At 33.3% G+C, this 19,781-nt stretch overlaps 1 protein-coding gene across 1 annotated transcript in view; it reads left to right on the forward strand.

Moving 5' to 3' along the window:
- Positions 1 to 19,781, forward strand: part of LOC129234111 (otoferlin-like) — a 407,264-nt gene that overhangs the window by 303,733 nt on the left and 83,750 nt on the right. The window contains exons 9-17 of the mRNA XM_054868003.1: positions 4,290 to 4,332; positions 4,447 to 4,578; positions 4,858 to 4,920; positions 5,596 to 5,680; positions 7,230 to 7,345; positions 10,813 to 10,853; positions 16,007 to 16,193; positions 17,028 to 17,214; positions 17,976 to 18,190. Coding sequence (XP_054723978.1) covers positions 4,290 to 4,332; positions 4,447 to 4,578; positions 4,858 to 4,920; positions 5,596 to 5,680; positions 7,230 to 7,345; positions 10,813 to 10,853; positions 16,007 to 16,193; positions 17,028 to 17,214; positions 17,976 to 18,190 — 1,069 coding nt within the window. The remainder of the gene's footprint in view (positions 1 to 4,289; positions 4,333 to 4,446; positions 4,579 to 4,857; positions 4,921 to 5,595; positions 5,681 to 7,229; positions 7,346 to 10,812; positions 10,854 to 16,006; positions 16,194 to 17,027; positions 17,215 to 17,975; positions 18,191 to 19,781) is intronic.

A 19,781-nucleotide genomic window follows, 5' to 3' on the forward strand; every position in this document is an offset into this window, starting at 1 on the left:
TTTTTCTTGTTACCTAAGATATGTTATTCTTAAATAACTATCTCGCTTTTATAAGAAGCAAGATCAACTTTTTTTTCTCGTTATCTTTAACGCAGACATTTGTTAAAATCATTAATCTTGTAAGTTTTATGCGTAAGATGTTCATTCAGACCATAATTTTGCTAAACAGCAATGAGTAATTTTTTATTGTTTCTATTCAACAGAAGAGTGGATTCTTGAGAATATGAAACGGGTGTTTATTATTCAACTGTACGATTTCTTTTTCTTGACCTAGTTTTTAACAAAAGAAATTTTTTTACTGAAGCTAAAATCTCGTTCTTGTATTTAAAAAAGTTACATTTTATTGCGTTTACGTATACATCACCCCCCCCCCCTCTCTCTCTCTCTCTCTCTCTCTCACACACACACACACACACTAACTAACTAACTAACTAAGTCACTAACTAAATAAATTGTACTGAAATTAATTTCTCTTGAGTATTTGCCATGTAGAAAAGGTCTTGTTCTAATGTGTCTGGTTGTGTGCGTTCGTGCGATATTTTTTATTATAAAATATTCAAAGAAGTGCAGAAAAAAAAGTTGAAGAAAACGATTTCCCCCGGACTTGGTTAATGCAGGGTAACCTGTCTGGTTATAATTTCTGAATGCACATGTAAAAAAAAAATTAAAGTTAGAAATGCAAAATATATAACCACATAATATAATTATAACTCTACAATATTTGAGCTCTTTTTTAAACTGAAAGTGTGCCTCGCAGGGGAATATTAAATGTTGGAAGGAAGTTTTAATGTTCATGCATGTAAATACAATACGCTAAGCTTATTAGGATGAACTTTTACTATCTGTTTAGTTTAAAAGTGCAAATTACAGAGAAAGTTTTTTAGTTATTAGGACATTCTTTCAGTGGCATAATAAGTTTAACTTCAAAGATAAGAAACTAAAGCTAAGCTTGTATAATAGTAATTGCAAAATTATTTTGCTATTTTAAATAACAATACGAATTTTTACGTCAAATAAATGATGTATAACCATTCTCTCCTTTGAGGTTAAGCATTCATTTATTTAGGCCCTTTAACAAGATTCCAGCTTACAACCGCAAAATTAAAATTAATTAGAAATGATTCTTTGAAGGTTCACGTGTTTGGCTATTTGCTTCTTTTCTGTTAGAACAATTCATGAATTTAAATTGAATAAATAAATACTAACGCGTTTCGGTACAATCATTTTGATTACGGCGAACTGTTAAATTAATTTAAATTTACCTTTGAAACATATAACAGCAACTGATTTGTTGTTTTGTATGCCCTTTGTTGAATTTTAAATCAAGAAATATATCGAAATAAATATTTAAAAAGTTCAATTTTGTAGATGCAAAATGAAAAAAAAAAAATATTTTGTGTATAACTTAAAAGTTTTAAACTGTTTTCTCTTGTTTGTTAAATAAAAATATATTTTGTGCTATCTCGAAAAGTGCCAATGTGTTGGGATTTTTATTCATTTCAGTCGTGCTTAAAAATGAACTGCATGTTAATTTTCTTTAGCTTAGAATGGTATTTAATCTGGTAGCAATCGGAAAGATAACCTCCAAACAGTTGGAAAAGCGTGTGGTAATTGGTGGTTATCTTGGGTAAAAGTTTAAAATGATGCTGATTTTGTAAATATGTAATAAAGTCATGTATATCAACCCCCATTTTTTCCAATGTAGGATAGCAAAATTTCACTAGATCGTGATTGAATTACCATCAAAAAGACTATGATAAAACGTTATCAGAAAGAAGTTTGTAATATGCTGTCAAAAGTGTAGTAAACGTTGTTACAAAAAATCTCCTCAAAATCGTCTGATCCTATTTTACAATAAATTTCATTTCTTCATGGTTCGCTGTAGTTCATTAGTAAAAAAAAAAGTTTTTTAATCGTCCACAAAAGCCTTATGTATGTAGTTGAGAAATTCCAAAAGAAAAATGTCACTGTGGGTCGCCATTTTTGCCAGTAATTTGATAACCGTAGAAAAGTTGGCTATAGCCCAATAAGCTAGACAACATACTTTCCCCTCTCATTGCACTCATCCAAGGTTTCAAGATTTACCAAAAATAAAATAACGTTTATTACTGTTTCCATATGAGCAGCAGAAAATCTTCAAAAACCATCATTAGTTCAACGTAAATTAACCAACCGTTCTCGTGTTACTAATCATGGTTTTTATTTATTCCATTATGAAAAACTACATTAACTGCTTTAAAGGTCAGATTCACTAACATCCATATTCACCCACCAAGTTGAACCTCACTCAAATACCTGAATTGTCTATTGCAACCTTCTGATTTATTAATAAAAACTTAGATTGACGGTTCGGATATCCGACAGAAATTCAATTGGCTAGTGAATAGAGGTAACCGTTTTAAAACAAGGTCAGATCACAGAGGACCGCAGTTTGAAACCTTCTTCAACAAATCAGAGGGCTTCATTCGGCGGTTCGGATGTCTGATGGAGGTTTGAGTTGTTTGGTAAATACACTAAACTAACTAAAGGCCTAAATCGTAGTTTAAGTAACGACCCGTCCACTGTCTTGAGGCTTAACTCCACTTTCTTTTTGTGTCTACTCTGATGAAGTTACTTGCTTTGAGTTTTGATTCTGGTTTCTTACAAGGTTAGCAAGGTTTTGGACACTACGGTAAAAAAAAGTAAATACTGTGGTTCTTACCGTCTTGTCCAAAACTACATTTTAAAAAACACCGTATGTTGTGAGAAACTATCAAAAACAAAACACAATATGTCAAAGCTAGGTTTTATATTGAAGATTTATTCAATGGGTGAACATTTAAGTATATATATATATATATATATATATATATATATATATATATATATATATATATATATATATATATAGTTTATACAGCTGATTCTAAATCTAGTTACATAGAAGTTAAATTCATAAAAAAATTCAATTTGTACACATGAGTTTTTTTTTTTTTTTTTTTTTTTCTTTTCATAATACAAACCAAATTTTTTGACATTTATACATGTGCTCAGCTCAGATAAAAGTATTCAAAATATAGTGCAATAATTGACTTAAATGTAATAAATGACATTTTTTGTAGTTATAGAGCGTATTATATTAAAAATATGAATTGAAAAAATAAATTGCACCAATTTTGAAATATGGGTGCATATATTTAATCATCAATTTATTGCTCTTCAATCTATGATTTAAAAAATAATTTTCGTTAAAACATCATGTAAAACTTACATGCAATAAGCATTAAAAAATTAAGCTTTTTTTCCTTGCATTTAAGTACCACATATTTTGTAACATTCCTTTGAGTTACAGATGTAACTCAAATTAGTTGTTTCGGTAGTGTTGAGAATTTCTTTTCATAACCCTACCAACTGTTACATAAGGACGTTTTTATGTAATAGAGTTATTGGCATTTTTTTAAGTACAATATTTTGAAATGAACATTTTGGAGAAAAATATTATCGAATACTCATTAATTGAAACTTATTATTATTTATATTTACGCATTACAAATATTGCAGTAAATACAAATTGATTAGATTACACCCCTTTAGCTTTAGCTTAAAACACTTTCGGACAGATTTAGATGATAAAAGCCATCTGTTCTCTCCTAAACCAGTTTCGGAAAGTACAAACCCCATCCATGGTTTCTTATTAACTCCATGTTAACCCACAATAAAAAGGCCCCACAATCAAGAAGTAAAACAGGCTAGCTCATCATTTAAACATAGGAAGAAAACGACGTCTATGCCCAAGATGGCGGACACGTCGTTACTTAAACTGCAATCAAGGGCTTTAACTATAACTGCTACATTAGCGATCGCACAAAGTAACAACGTGTTCTCAGACTGACTGCACGCCAGTACCACAAAGTAATCCTAGGTTTATTACAAATAAGTGGGGTGTAGGGCAGAAAGTATTAATGTGCTGCTATAAAACGCTGAAGAGGCTCACTGTTTTCAAAAATGTCTTTGAAAAATTAAAACCATATTTAATTACTTTTTTAACATTGACAACAATAAATTGGAAAGTTCTATAACTGTGTTAAAACTATCAAGTTATTACGATAAAAAATATACTAAGGTATGTTTTTTGCGTAATTAGAACGTACATAATGCGCTATATATAATACGCGCTTGCAAAATTCCCTTCTACATTCCTTTTCAGAAGTTTTGAATACTGCAAAGCTCGTGTCAGTTTAAACAAGAGTTTTCCATAAAAAAGCCTAGAGTTATTTGCATTATCTTTTATCTCATTCTAGGCAAAGAAGCGAACAAGAGTCTCCGGCTGCTCTGCGCGCTCAGGATTTTCAGGTGACTAATGTTGTCTCTATTTATCTGTTTATTTCAAATCTGTTCAATGTTTTCAGTCCTGATTGTGTAGCTTCTTGCCAGGAGCGACACTTGAAAAATCTTTCTGTTTCCCAGGTTTGCGTGACAATAATCGAGGCTCGACATTTGGCTGGTCTGAATATGGATCCTGTCGTGTGCGTACAAGTGGGCGATCAGAAGAAATATACCAGCGTTAAAGAATCTACAAATTGTCCTTATTACAATGAGGTATTTAGTTTTAGGAGAATTTTTTAAGTTAGATCACTCTCGAGTGAGATTTGTGACGTTAAACGACAACATGATTTGTCAAAAAATTGCAACTTAATTATGATCGATAAAGTGTAAATGTGTATTAAAAAAAAAGGAAATAGGTATCTTTGATAAATAACGTAAGTCACAAATTTCACTATTATGTCTTTATTGTGTAATGGGCGTCAAAAATTTCTAAATATTTCTCTTTCATCCTAAATACTTTTTTGATAATGTCCTTTATTTTTTTTCTTTCAGTATTTTGTGTTTGATTTTCATATGGCTCCTATGATGTTCTTTGACAAAATCATCAGCTTGACGGTGAGTAAAGCAGCAAAATTGTAGCAGACAAAAATGTATTTTTTCTGTATTTTTATGCATTTAAATACAGTTCCTCAGAGACCCACTTGCTCAGATTTATCTGAGCATTTAAAACCGATAAACCGAGCAATTGGTAGGTGCGGGTGGTCTCTGAGGATGTCAAATGTCAAGTGGTGAGTAACGCAGCTTAAGTGTTGCTGTAATCAGAGATATGTATGTTTATTTCCTACACAAGACAGATTTTAAAACAAACTCTTGGCGTAGGAAAATCCCAAATCTAAAAATTAAATTAAAAAATAGAACTTCTAGCCGAAACATAAATATTTGCCTTTTTTGACAACATCACACTTAATATTTACATGAGTATTGTTATTTAAGTTCAATATATTAGTTCGTGAAGCTCTCTTCCCCTTTTTCGGGGTCTCGTTATTCGGCGGAACTTCATAGTACTGCTTGAGGAGTGCTCCATCCCTCTTGGGCGGATATGTTCCCTTGCTTTAGGTAACCACTTCTGCGTAAGGTATCAGTTGTAAAATGTCATGCAAAATGATTCCAACTAACTATCTTTGGTGTCGTAATTAATGGAAAACGAACCATTTACTAGAACCAAATTTAGGTTGAATGATTCACTTTAATTTCTACATCGAGTAAAATTTGTTGCATATTTTCTTGCAGGTCCTCCATTCCCGGAACATAATTCGATCAGGAAAGGTCATTGGGACCTTCAAACTGGATGTCGGAACAGTCTTCGGCCAACCAGGTTAGTTTTTAACTTGGAATATTAGTCAATGCACTGCATCACCTTACTTCACCAGCATATTAATTCGTGTAAACTTGCTACAAGCAGTTTTGTAAAGCTGCTGCTAAAAAGTGGCCAAATCTTCAACTTATTATTTGGTGCGTTATGAAATTTTTAGGAATCTGACATAAAATGTTGACATGACGTTTTCCTTGCACAGCAATAACCCGACATTCAAAGTAGTTAAGTAAGACTCGTGGCTTGCCGATAGCTTATTTGATACGAAACCAGAAGATCCGGGGTTCTAACCCAGGCATGCTGGTACCTGTTTTGAGAAACGAAGAAGTAAGGTTGTTGTAAGTTGAAAGGTTGTTGAAGGAAAAAGGTTGTTTAAGTAAAGTTGTAACACGATGCCTATTACAATTATACAGTTGTATGATGAGACTTTCTCGCTCTTTCTCCGATTCAGGGCACATATCCAACTTTGTTGCAAAGTCATCCAGAAAGAAAACTTTCCATCACATACTCTACACGGAAATGAGCCTCTGGTACAGTAAAAAACACCTGAATAATAAAACGCAAAACAAACAAAAAATCAAAGCAGTTACATAAAAAGTAGTCGAAAACTTTGTACTGCATAGTGAATAAAATATGACAACGTATATAAAGTACAAATTCAAAATGAAAAAAGGTTAAAAAACCAGCAAACAGCTGTTCGGCACTCTAAAATACAAGTGCCATCATCAGTGCAAATAAAAACGAAGACAGGTTCAACCCGACTAAAACACAGTCGAGGCGAACATTGGAATGAGAGACGAGTTGTAAAAGATATGAGAGCAGTACCGGAAACGATGACGTCAGGGTTACGTCAGAACTACAGAGGACAGTTGCACTCAGGAGAAAACGTCACGGACAAAAAATAAATCAAATAACAGACTTCCAAACATTAGGAAAAGGGGGAGTGCTAGACAAATCATTGACGATTAAATTAGCATTTTTCCATATGTAATATGACTCCCAAAAATCTAAATCATGAATGGACGAACACTCGTGAATAACTTTGGCGGAAGAAAAAATAAAATTATGGCCACAAGACCAACAATGTTGAGCAATAGAGGAGCGTTTGAGATCCTGTTTTTTGACGTAGTTTCCGTGTTCTTTTATCCGGAATTTGAGGGATCGTCGAGTCTGCCCAATGTAGGCCAATTTGCACTGGCAGGAAACACTATAAATGCCCCATTTGTCAAGGTTCTGAACAGGGTGTTTAAGCTGTGAAAATTTTAATTTATTAACAGGAGAAAAAGTGACGGAAAAATGAAACTTTGTTACGCAGTTACGTTAGAATGTAAGCGAAATGTTTAAAAAAATTTCTGAGAGTCATTGATACAAAAATGACATAAATTCCAAAGCATTATGGTGTTTTTTTTTATTTTAGCAAAAAATCAATTTACATTGAAGTAAAACTTACGTTTTTTTCTAATGTAGGTATCAATTAGATTCTGACTTACACAAAGTATACAGCGTGTTATTACGATTACGACTCGTAATAAATTTCACTTTATCTTAACAGATCACCAGTTTTACCACAAATGGGCCTTGCTTACGGACACGGACGACATCACAGCGGGGCCCAAAGGATACCTCAAATGCGACATATCTGTCGCTGGGAAAGGAGATACGGTCAAAGTGAGTATCATGTTTCAGTATCGTTAAAAAAAAAAAAAAAAAAAAAAAACATATAACTTGGCATTTTATTCAACTAAAATGTAAGTCGATAATAACACTCTGAAACCGCCATATAGTTTATCTTCTCAATTACTTTGAAAGCAACCGCTGAGACATCAGCATTTTGCTGTCGAACCAATCCTTCTTATTCAAAAAAGTACTAAATATGTACTGAATTAGCATCTTTCAAACAGATAATTAAAGTTTAAAAAAATCACCAGTCACAATATTTGCTAAAATTATTGTTCTTAACTTCACGTTCTAGTTCTTGATTTATGCATGCGAACTAGATCAGTAGGAAAAAAAAATACCCCAAAAAAAAATCTAATCGCGTCTAAGAAACACTCTCTCGTGATACTAACTTATTAAATAAAATTTATTATCATTTACCATAAAGTATATCAGAAGTCTGATGGACGTTCATTCTTTTTTTGACATCAAAAAAGAAAGCGACAATTGAATTCCGTAATCGAACAAATCATGACCAGCAATAGTACAGTAAAATTAGGCCAAAAAATGGCCAAACCCAAACATCCAAAAAAAAAAAGTGAAACCTGTTGCAAATTACTTCTTACCCTTCTAGCAAGAAGGGGTAAAAAGTCCCAGCAATTTGCGCGTCGGGTTTTGGGGGGAAGGGGGGGGGACAAAATAATCCTCTATTTAAATAAAAATAATTTCTATTACTTAAAAAAAATTCTCAAACCTCGCAGAAACTACTCTATAATAGTAAAATAATAAACTCTAACAGAAAAAAAATTCTAATTAACAGGGGTGTACAGGCGGGGGGGGATGGGGGGGTCATGGAGCAGCTTTGCGTCATTGGAATTTTTAAGGCAGTTTTTTCAAGGGGTATTTCTTTGTTTTTTGAGGGCTTTTATTCTTGATGGGTACTCCGTCACACTTAGGGGGTGCACCTTCCCTTTTTTTTTGGGGGGGGGCCTGAATTTACATTCTAAAATCAACTATTGCAGTGAAGTTCACGAAAAAATTTCCCTGATTTAAACTTTTCCGAAGTACGAAATGCCACACAATGATATAGTAATGTCAGAATGATAATTCTAAAAGATCTAAGCGAGCTCATTAACCAAATTATTTGTGACTGGAGTTATTAAACTGTTTAGCGCGCTGGAAAACAAAATTCGTGTGCAGCATAAAAAAAGTCCAAATTGACCAAAGTTTCCCTACTTCTTCTTGATTAACAAACTTCAACTATTCTACAATCTTTTGCCATCACCGTAAGGGGGGACAAACTGAAATTGCCAATAGTGAGATGGGCAATGCTGCAATTCTGCACCCTCTAAGTCGGTGGGGGTTCTCATTTGCAAACACCTAGCCGCCTCTCTTTTACGCAGCTGGTTATGTGAATTATGCTAAATATGCGGACATATACTTTCAACACTATCTCAAACTTTTGAGTACATTATGCAATAAAAAAAAATTTGATCACATCAAACATCAGCTATACAACGATCTAACTCAGTGACAAATTCAGGTGGTCTAGAACCTAGTGATTCAACGATAGAACAAGTCTTGATGAGAGCAATGAGCAATACAACAATGGAATGCTAAATATTTACACCTTTTTGTCTCTCAGTTTGGAAATCACAATCGGTTTCTAAAGCCCCCAGAAGTTCATCCCTCTCAAGTTGGTAGTGGTATCGCTCGCTGATGATAAGGTGAGTTGCGATGAGACCTTTAACGTTCGGATAGTAACATCAAAGGATATTGAAAGGCAAACAATTTTGTGGCATTTCTTTGTAAAGGAGGTAAACAGTTATGTTTTAGCTTCTGTTAGGAGAGTAGTTACTATTGGTAAAGATGTGTAAGCCCAAACCATCTTTTACACCGAATGGTATGAACAGTAAAGATGGAATAACAAATTGTTAAAAACTTTTGGTACGAGTTATGCGCTGATCCTCCATTAGTATTCGATGAATCTGGTTTCAGAAGGAAAAAAATCTTTTATAGTTAAAGTGCTATTATCTGAAGCAAAAGGTTCATCCACCATCAGAGAACGAACAGCTGGTGTCATATATGAGGCAGTGAGAAGCAAAGGGATGTAAGTGGAAACTTTCAAGTTTTGAATAAAAGGCGTTTAAAGATAAGATCCTAGGTAGGTTTTCATTGATTTTCTTTTCTAAATTATGCTGTATAGAAGCAACTACCAGGTCTACTAGTACCATCTCTTGCCCCAGCATAGAGAAAAAGTTCACCAACCATTTGTACTGGTTATCTCCAAATTTTTAATTTTCCCACTTGCATCCCTTTGCTTTTCACTGCCTCATATGTAATAGATGGAAGATACCTGCTTGATCATATTTTTGGTAATGATCTGTAAACTTCAAGGAAATATGCCAGCAATGCAGTGTATAGGTGATTTGTAAGTATGGGAAAGCTAGTGTCATTTTTGATGGGTGCAAAGAAAGCACCACAGAAATATAATCTGCGTCCTATTACAACTGTCAAGCCTTCTGCTCTAGAAGACTTTCTGCGTCTCAAACCTTGTGCTTGCTCTGAGGAGTTCACTAGATATAGTGAATGTTTGAAAAGTCTGAAAGTGGACTGAAGTGCTGAATTATATGCACAAACTGTGTTAGACATAGCTGCAACAATAACGAGTTTGCTGAGGATCTAGATTCCAAAAAACATCTTGATAACGAAAACTTTTTGTTAGAAACTTAGAAGAAATCATTTGAAAGCAAAAAAAAAAAAAACAGTTCAGCGTAATTTTTCTGACCATTTAATCAAATGTGCACCATTAGAGGGGGTGGGGGGAAGGATTATGTTTTAGGTATATAATTTCGTTTTGGGAGGTGAGCTACTGTTCTTATGGAGTGGACAGTCCTGATCTAATGCATTTTTGATTTGCATGAAATAATACTTCTACTTGAAATAAAAGGGAAGGGGGGGTGAGGATTTATTTTATTTGGTGGAGTGGGGGGGGGTGCTGTAGCTTTGAGAGGAGGTGCATCATCGATCTTGGAAAATGTACACTCTATTTCTAACTTTAACTTGGCATAAAATAATGTTTCCATATGAAACGTATGGAGAGGGGTTCGGGGGTACTGCTTCGTTTTACGGGGATAGGGGGGATCTGTAGCATTGGTGGGTTACGTCATCCCTCTTGGGGGTCAAACACCTTTAATTTCATGCTTTTAAATTTAGTAAAACATAATATTCTCACTTTAAATTTACTCTAAAATTTCAGGGAAAATACCCAAAACAGCAATTTTTAGATGCCCCCCATTCCAAAACCCGACGCACAATGGGGTGGGACTTTTTACCTGTTCTTATTGGGAGGGTAATAAACAATTTGCACCAGGTTTAGCTTTTTTTTTTTGGATGTTTGGGTCCGACCCCTATTTTTACTGTACTACAATAAGTTTTTCGCTCTGTCTTCATTTTTTATTTCTTCTCTTTTTTTATAGCCACCACCCAAAAGCGAAAAAGATGAAGATGACATAGAAGCGTAAGTAATCGACTCTTCTTTTTTTTCTTTTCTCTCGCTATTTTCTCTCTAGCCTCATTCCTCTTTATATTTCCCACCGCCTTTATATTCCCTTCCTCCACCTGCGTCTGGTTTTTACTTGCCACGTCTTTTCAGGTCGACTGCCAGTCATAATAAAAGAAGAAATGTAAATATTATGCAGATTGGAAATTCTTGTAGCCTCTCGCAAAATGCATTCAATCTGCAAACAATTTGCATCCCAGTAAACATAAGTCTCAGAAAAAACATTTTACTCTGCTTTTGTTTGATTTGAATTTAAACTGGAAGTTGAGACGGCGTTTAAATGCTTTTTTTACGTTAAATCGTGAAGAAAGCTTTTAAGAACGTTTTTTTCACTTTTAAAATCGCCAATAAACATTGTGGAATGTGCACGCGCATTATTATCAGTAGCGTAGTTTTAAGATTTGTTTTTCTCCTCAATTTCAACTTTATTTTTGAAAAAAAAAAATAATGTTACAACTTGAGCCCATGTACGTGGATGTGTTTCCAAAGCATAGAAAAAATGCGTGTAAGCAAGAAAACAAAAACAATACAGACAAATGAACTGAAAAGTCATGAAAAAGTAATAAAATGTGTATTATACTTTTCAATAGTAATTAAGCCACTTCGTCATACTAAGATTTTCTCTTGCGCTTTACAATTATTATGATTAACTGCTTTTGATTTCAAATCGCAAACCCTAGAGAAATTTCTTGGCTTGTCAGGCTATCAGTTTAACATTGCAAAAGTACCCCCACAACTACGTGCGATATACATGTATTGTGTGTACACAGAGATCGACAAAAACTTAACTCTTAGGAGCCAATAAAGAGTTTTAATCACCTGAAAACTTATTTCTCACAGTTTATAGAAAAATTCAGTACAAAATAGCTACTGAGAGATTTTTGTTCTGAAAAATCAACTCGCCAAGGCATTTTTAAGCCACCTGGGCGATTTGGCAACCGGGCTTTATCGAACCCTGTGCATACATTGAACCAGAGATCGACAAAAACTACAAACTCTTATGAGGTTGGAAAATTTTAATGATACCTGACAAATTATTTGTCAGAGCTTATAGGAAAATTTAGTGTGACGTAATTTCTGAAAGAATTTGCCACGCAGGGATTTGTCTGACCCTTTACGTATCACATCTTGAAGAAAAATGGTACAACTCAAAAAGTCGTAATTCGAAACATTCAGAAATAATTGGGAAGCCTTGACTCATGCGTCAAAGGGAGTGGTTGAATTGTTTACTTCAGGATCACAACTAAGCCAAAGCGTTCATAATTTATTTTGTAATCACTACTTCGGAGCTTAATGTTTTATAAAATAGAAGCAGTGAGAAGAAAAGTGATGTAAGTGACAAAATAAAAAATTTGGGGATAATCAGTACAAATGGTAGGGGAACCTTTCTTCTTTTTTGGTGCAAAACCTTTCTACTAGTAGCCCTGGCAGGAGCTTCTATACAGCATGATTTAGAAAAACTTTTCAATGAAAGTCTACCTAGGACCGGAACTTCGTTTGAAAATGTCCACTTAAATCTCTTTGCTTCTCACTGCCTCAATTGATTCCTTTGATTTCCTAAAAAAAATCTTCTTTTAAGTAGCGACTACATGTACTTCTAAATAAGTGAAAGGTATGTATAATACACACAGCTTGCTCAACTTACCTAAAAACAATTCCGTTAATCGTTCGCATATTAGAAGCAATTTTTATTTATGTGATTGAAATTGACTTTCATATGATTTCAAAATATTTTCTATGCGATCCCACGTTGCTCTATTATTTTTAGTCACTGTTTTACAAAAGCAATATTTTCCATCCGTACTTGTATGTTATATGTTGTTAGCTCAACTCATTGTCGATTGTAATTTCACCTAAAAGGCATTAAATCTAATTCTCCCGTCATAATGTTCCATTTTGAAAGGCAATCTATGATATAGGAATAACTAATTTTCATGACTAAAACAAACACAAAAGTTAGACAGCAGGTAATTAAATGTACTTAAATTAGAAAGTTCTAAAACTCTTTTCAAAACTAGCTAATTTCATTATTCGTTTTATATCATTATTCTAACACAGCTCCTTAATTAAGATAGAACACAGATTTGTAACGTGTGCCAAATAGACGCTCGGAACGCATTTAATTAATGTTGACATAGCATCTACACTTTAATCATATACTTGCTACCCATTTGACAATATAGTGTAGTAATTTTACATCATAATTGAAGTTATTCTTAGTTATAGTACATTGTTATAGGTAGACGAATGATTATTTTACGTTTTAGTTATGTTTTAAATTCATTGTTGGACTAACAATTCAATACTATTAAAACAGTCGAATAGTGAATTAAAACCTTGACTTTAAATACATATCTATTACAAATAATGAAACAGCATAACTTGATATGACACAAACTCTCTGTCAATAATTTCTAGAATGAATGTTTTTCCAAGTTTAAGGGGGTCTGGAACACAAAAATCGTCATTTTTTTTTTTTTTTTAATCATTCAAAATACTTCTCTTTTTTCTGCTTAAAATGACGTTTGAATCTAGTTTCTATCTTAATTAGAGCGAAAGATATAATGATTTTTGTTGCATGCATTTAATTAATATTTTTTAACTTAAAAACGTGTTTTTCTCCATAATGCAATTTTTCTCGTTTTTTTTTTTGCATTAAAACTCTTTTAAGTCAAGAACTGATAAAGATAAAGTAATGAAATTTGGAGCATATCTTTTTCAAACAGTTTACTTTAATATTTATTCGACAAATTTGAAAATACTGCAAAAAATGTGATTTATTTCTTTTTTTTTCTTTTTTTTTTTTTTTTTTTTTTTTAAATGTATCTTAGAATTTTTCGAAATTTTTCTTCAAATATTTTTTACTTTTTATTGAATTAATATTTTTTAAGTTGCCAAATATAAGTTAAAATTTAGATATTTGTGCATAATTTTTTGAAAAAAATTTGAAAATTGACCAAGAATATTTTAAGTTTTCGCGATTTAAAGCAACCATTTTTTAAATCAATTAAATTTAAATAATTTTTTTTTTCAAAATATTTTTGATATGATTTTGCTTATTAAATAGGTGGTGAACAAGTGCAAAAAATGTCAAAACTCTAAAATGTTTTTTTTTTTTTTTCAAAATGTGTTCCGGACCACCTTAAAACAATATCCTGTGACTCTTACTAACTAATTAACTAAGCCGAATGCCCTGTAATTCGGGCTCAACAAAATACAGTTATGCAAATCAGTATAAATAAGCTTGTAACATTTTTCGTGTTAAAAGCGAGATTATGAGAAAAAGCATTAAATATTTGTTTTTCTCTTTAATTTTTGATTTGAAACCTTATAATGCAAATAAGATTCAAGATCAAATGTTCAAGTGTTTTTCTTCACTAGTGCTGGGATTAGATATTCGAAACTGTGGCTGCAGTTAGGGGAAACACAAAATTTTTGCTTCATTTTTCTTAATGACCAAATTTAATACCTTAAATCATTCACCTAATTTAAGATCACAGAAAAGTTTGTTATAGCTTTTTTCTATATCGTAGACTCAGAGCAGCAGTAAGACATTTAATCTCGAGAATAGCTGTAAGTTATCCTACTGTTGCTTTGTTGTTGATTTTACTGTTGCCTGACGATATGAAGAAATACTTCAAAAAGTGAATTCGAATTAGTAAAAAAATGTTTGGAATGTTTTCTACCTAGTTGTGCAATAGCATCTCTAAACAAATACATTTATGAATATACTTTAATATCATAAATAAAATTTATTGGGGATATGTTTTTATTCAAATTGCACAATTAAACGGACAAAAACCGGGAAATAATTGAGTCATTGGTAAAAATTATTATTCCTAATTTAATATCATAAGAAATAAAACTTTATTATGGCTCATTTGTTTATCTAAATTGTAGAAACTAGGATTGTTATGCTTTGTTTTCTGTTACAAATTACGAAATAAGTACTCGAAAGTGCAATAGTAATTAAATACCGAAAGAAAAGTTTCACGCGGTAAATTACAGAAATGAACTCTAAGTTCTTGAACTTTTTCCAGTCAAGGTGCTCTAGAATGAAGAACTTCCCGCGGCGCCACGCCACTGCCCAAGAAAGAGAATAATGAATCATAACTTACAGACAAAAATAAATAAAACATGTGTACGAGCACTACATTTTTTTTATTTATTCGGATGCCACGAAATAATGCCAATGTTTTGTAATTAATAAGTCTCAAATAATTTGTGATGTATAGTGAAACTTTGCAGAGTTCTTGTGAAGGCTTCACGACTCTACGGGGAGCCGCGATGCACAGTTTAGAAGACACTGCTCTAAACTCTAAGACTGAGATATTCTCATGAATTATTTTTGTTACACAATCAGGCAATTTAAAGCATAAATATAATTTTGGATTAAGGGAATGAAACTAGATTTTGTTTCTTTTTCAATTGCATTATCAAATATCCTAAATTGACGACGCAATTTAAAGTCTTTAATCCTTTGAAGAAAACACACGATTTGAGGTATAGTGTAGAAATTTGCGATGTTTTTATATAATAATAATAATAATAATACAGAATATTTTTAAGCAATAACATTGTTTTTGCTAGCATTAAGATTCTTATGTCTCAGTAACATGGGAAAAAAATTATAGAAGAAGAAATGTAATGCAAATGTAAATAATACCATAAAAATATAATTATTCGTATTCGATAATTTAAAAAATGAATCTTGAGCTTAGGAAACACTTATGAGGCACTGAAAAGCAAAGGGATGTAAGTGCCAAAATTAAAAATTTGGAGATAACCTGTACAAACGGTAGGAGAACATCTTCTCTGTTATGGGACAAGTGGTAGTACTAGTAGTCCTGATAGGTGCTGTTGTACAGCACGATTTAAGAAAACATTTCATTGAAAGTCTACCTAGTATCAAGACTTTAAACGCGTTTCGCTCAAAACTGTGAAGCATCCACTCACATCCTTTTGCTTCTCATTGCCTCATATGTCTTACGATCCTTAAATAGTTAAAAACTTCATTCTGCTCTTTTTTCTTATTTTTAGATTCAAAATTCTACCACAAAAATGTATTTTAAAATCAGGATAACAAGCCTCTTTCCTTTTACAAACAATAGGAATCTTCTTCTGCCAGACGGCGTCCCAGCAGAACGGCAGCACGCGAGGTTCATCCTGAAGGTGTATCGTGCAGATGGTCTACCACGAATGAACGCGGGAATCGTGGCAAATGTTAAGAAGGCCTTCACCGGGGAAGCCAGAGACCTGGTCGATCCTTACGTTCAGGTGTCTTTTGCCGGGCTCATGGTAAGTGATAGTGGTTTTGATCGTTAACACGTTCGCGACACCGTGACCCACCGGTATACCACAAGGGAGTTTTTTAATTGATGTACATGTCCACCTGTAGGTCAGGGGTCACCTACTATGGAGCATTTACATTGCTGCTGAAAGTCTGTGAGTGTGTACGGGAGGCAATTTTTATCGTAACTCTGGCTTTATAGGTAATGATTGAACAAGGAAAAAAAAATACATTGAAGTTTAAAAACCTCGAGGAAACAATTGTATTGAGAAATCATTTTACGTCCTTCGAAATGAAAATCGAGGACCTAAAAACACGTAATGTAACTAACAAAATAAGCTAATAAAGCAATCGAATCAAGTACACATAAAGTACACATATCTTTGTTCTTCAATAAAACTTTGTTGTGAACATTTTCTAATTTTAATAATTCCATAACATATCATTACGCATTTTGTATTTAAGAATACGCCATACAGCCTCAACCTCAGGTGCACTAACATATTATGGCTGTAGGAAGTTTTAAATTTCACTTCTTCAATTTTCACTTTTGATGGCTGTGGTACTCAAAATCTATCTATCGCAAATATTATTGTGTGAAAAGAATAAATATTCTTCGTAAATGCATGAATTTTATGGTGTTAGAAAAAATGCATTTGTTGCTGTCATGAAACTAATATTTATTACTAGAAACTAAAAAGTATATTTTCATTGCTCAGTGAAATTTATGTATTGCTCTCTTTTGACAAACAATTTATGTATATAGTGTACAAGTTCGCACATTCTTTTGTAGTGTGAAGCATATAAGATTACAGAAAATTAATGTTCTGATTTCCATTTAGGGCAAAACGTCAGTTCGAAAAGGTACCTGCTGTCCCACGTGGAACGAACAGGTAGTATTTACAGAAATGTTTCCACCCCTGTGCCAACGACTCAAGATACAGCTGAGAGACAACGATCCGGTCAACGATGCTGTGATCGGGACACATTTCCTTGATCTTGCAAAGATTTCTAACGAAGGAGAAAAAGGTGAAATATTCTAGTCTTGTAATAGATAAACTATTTCACTTTGGGTCGAGGTTTTGTCATGCATTGGCGTTTTCCAGAACGTGGAGTTGTCATGGAAATGTTTCATCTCGGTGTAATTTAATACTCTTCGATTCAAGAACTCAGCACAAAGCCTTAATTTAATTCATAAATTAATATTTTAAAATAAACATTTTCAACTGATACTATAATCCCAATCAGCCGGCAGAGTGGTTAGGCTTTGTCCTCTTACACAGGTTCACAGGCTGTCAATATGTAAATGGGAGAACAGGAATGTTCTTTTTTAGGTCTTGCCACTTTTAGCCCATGTTTTACCATCAAATATTATTTAGTCATCTCTTGTTTTCGTAATTTTTTCTCATAACACTTAGAAGTTTCAAGTGGTTTACCAGTTTTAAATTTGCAATGGATCACTTATGTTAATAACTCAATTTTTTCTCAATATGTTAGGTGGATTTCCTGCTACTTCAAAACACATGTCTGCAATTTCAATTTTGAATTCTTATCACAAATAGGCTGCTCAGAAAAACTTCAAAACTATTTATTTCTGACCAACAGAAGAATGATAAAATGATTACAAAAAGTTAGTTACTCTCCTAAACTGGTTTAAAATCATAAAAAAGTCATCCATAGCTTTCTTACAAATTAATATAAATCAAGAAAATATTTTAGAAACACATGATATATTATTCACCCTGTTTCCAATATTATTAAAGTTATGTAATGATTGATATTTTTTCAAGGTTTCTTGCCAACATTCGGCCCCTCCTATATCTATTTATATGGCAGCCCTCGGGACTACTCCTTATTTGACGAGCACACGCCGCTAAATGACGGCTTGGGAGAAGGTGTCATGTACCGTGGTAGGATACTGATTGCGCTCAAGACAGAGATCCTTGATACGCTGGATGTCACGCCCTCGGACGTCGAAATCGAGATGGCCACGCCCATCGCCGAAGTAAGCATTTATTTTTGAATAGCAATTGTGCAGGTGTATTAGTTGGCACTTGTTTAGGAAGTTGTACTGGGATCTTTTAATTTCAACCATAATGCTGTAAACGGGGCGAAACCAGCATTGTAAGTTGCTGATTACTCCAATCCAATTTATACGCATCATTATCTGTACAGTAATGTAATGATTTCCATGACTGTACTGCACATAGGACTCAACAAAAGTTATGAACCATGTAAAGTATTTACGTAATGTGTTACGTTAAATGATACTTAAATGTTGCATTTGAAAACTAGAATTTTCACCTTCGAAGTAAGGAGATGTCTCTTGAGCCCTACTCCCCGACATCTCAAGATACAATGTTGCGAGATCATGCATAGATAGTTGAACCGTTTTCTACTTCGACAAAACCTTGCAGTCTGTCGTCATGTGAATATGTATGTTTGATAGACATAACTTCACACTGTATCATGAAATCTATCTTCCGGACCTCAAAGGTCCGACAAGTCTCACTAAAAAAGAAATGCTTTGGCGATTAGTTGTTTCAGCCATTGCCACAACTTACCAATGCGAATTCAGATTTACAACCTGTGCAGCCACCAAAACTAAATACCAAAACTGTCTAGATGCTGATCATAATATTCGACTCTAGCTAACAACAATTAAACCAAGTATATATTAAAATTGCGTCAGTTAAAACAATCTCACTTTTCCCCTTAACTCGATGTTCAATTTCAAATTTCAATCGTTTTGTTATAGAAATTGGAGAATGTCGACTCTCACCGGTGATTCATTGAAAATATTTGGACGTTCTCTTATAGACAGATAGAAGAATGAATCTTTTGAAGATCAAACTATGAATCAAAATATCTTTCATACTTTCATATGAAAATATGAAGTTTGCGAAATTTGTTGATTACGCCACCTTGCGGTAGTTTACGAAAGTAGCCAAAGAGGTAAAATACTTCAAAGTTGTTCTGACAAGGCAGGTGTCTCATTAAACAGATCATATCCTACGCAAGTGAATCTGTCTAGGCTTTACCTGTTTGACCGTCGTGATAGCCAGAGACTGTAGCTGTTCCTTTGTGAGTTTAACCTTGGGGGAAAGGGAAAGCAAGAAATCAGAATGTCTGAAAATAGATCTTGCACATGTTTAGTTAAAATAAGTATTTTCTATAATCAGAAATTTATAAACACAAAAATAAATAATTAAATAAATAAATAATAAATAAACACATCCGCAATAATAATATTCGCCTGCGAGTAATTGGGAGTTCATTGTTATCATTTGCTCTAACCTCGTTTATGGATCGTCTGCAAAGTATTGTATCAGTAATAGCCAAAAATGGTTTTCTGCTATGATTGCAAACTGAACTAGCTATCATAGCCTATTAGCTACAAAAGCTGTTAAATATTTTATTTAATTTTTCAATATTATTCTATTTTTACAATATTTTACTATGTTAATATATTATAATATTACCGTATTACCCCGCATTATCCGGCATGCCGCAAAATTCGGGGGGTCCCCAGATTTTCAATAACACTTGCCTTGTCCTTCCCGGAATCCCGGAAAAATCGAGGTTAGGAAAAAAAA

Source organism: Uloborus diversus, chromosome 1, assembly GCF_026930045.1.
Source record: "Uloborus diversus isolate 005 chromosome 1, Udiv.v.3.1, whole genome shotgun sequence".
NCBI lineage: Eukaryota > Metazoa > Arthropoda > Arachnida > Araneae > Uloboridae > Uloborus > Uloborus diversus.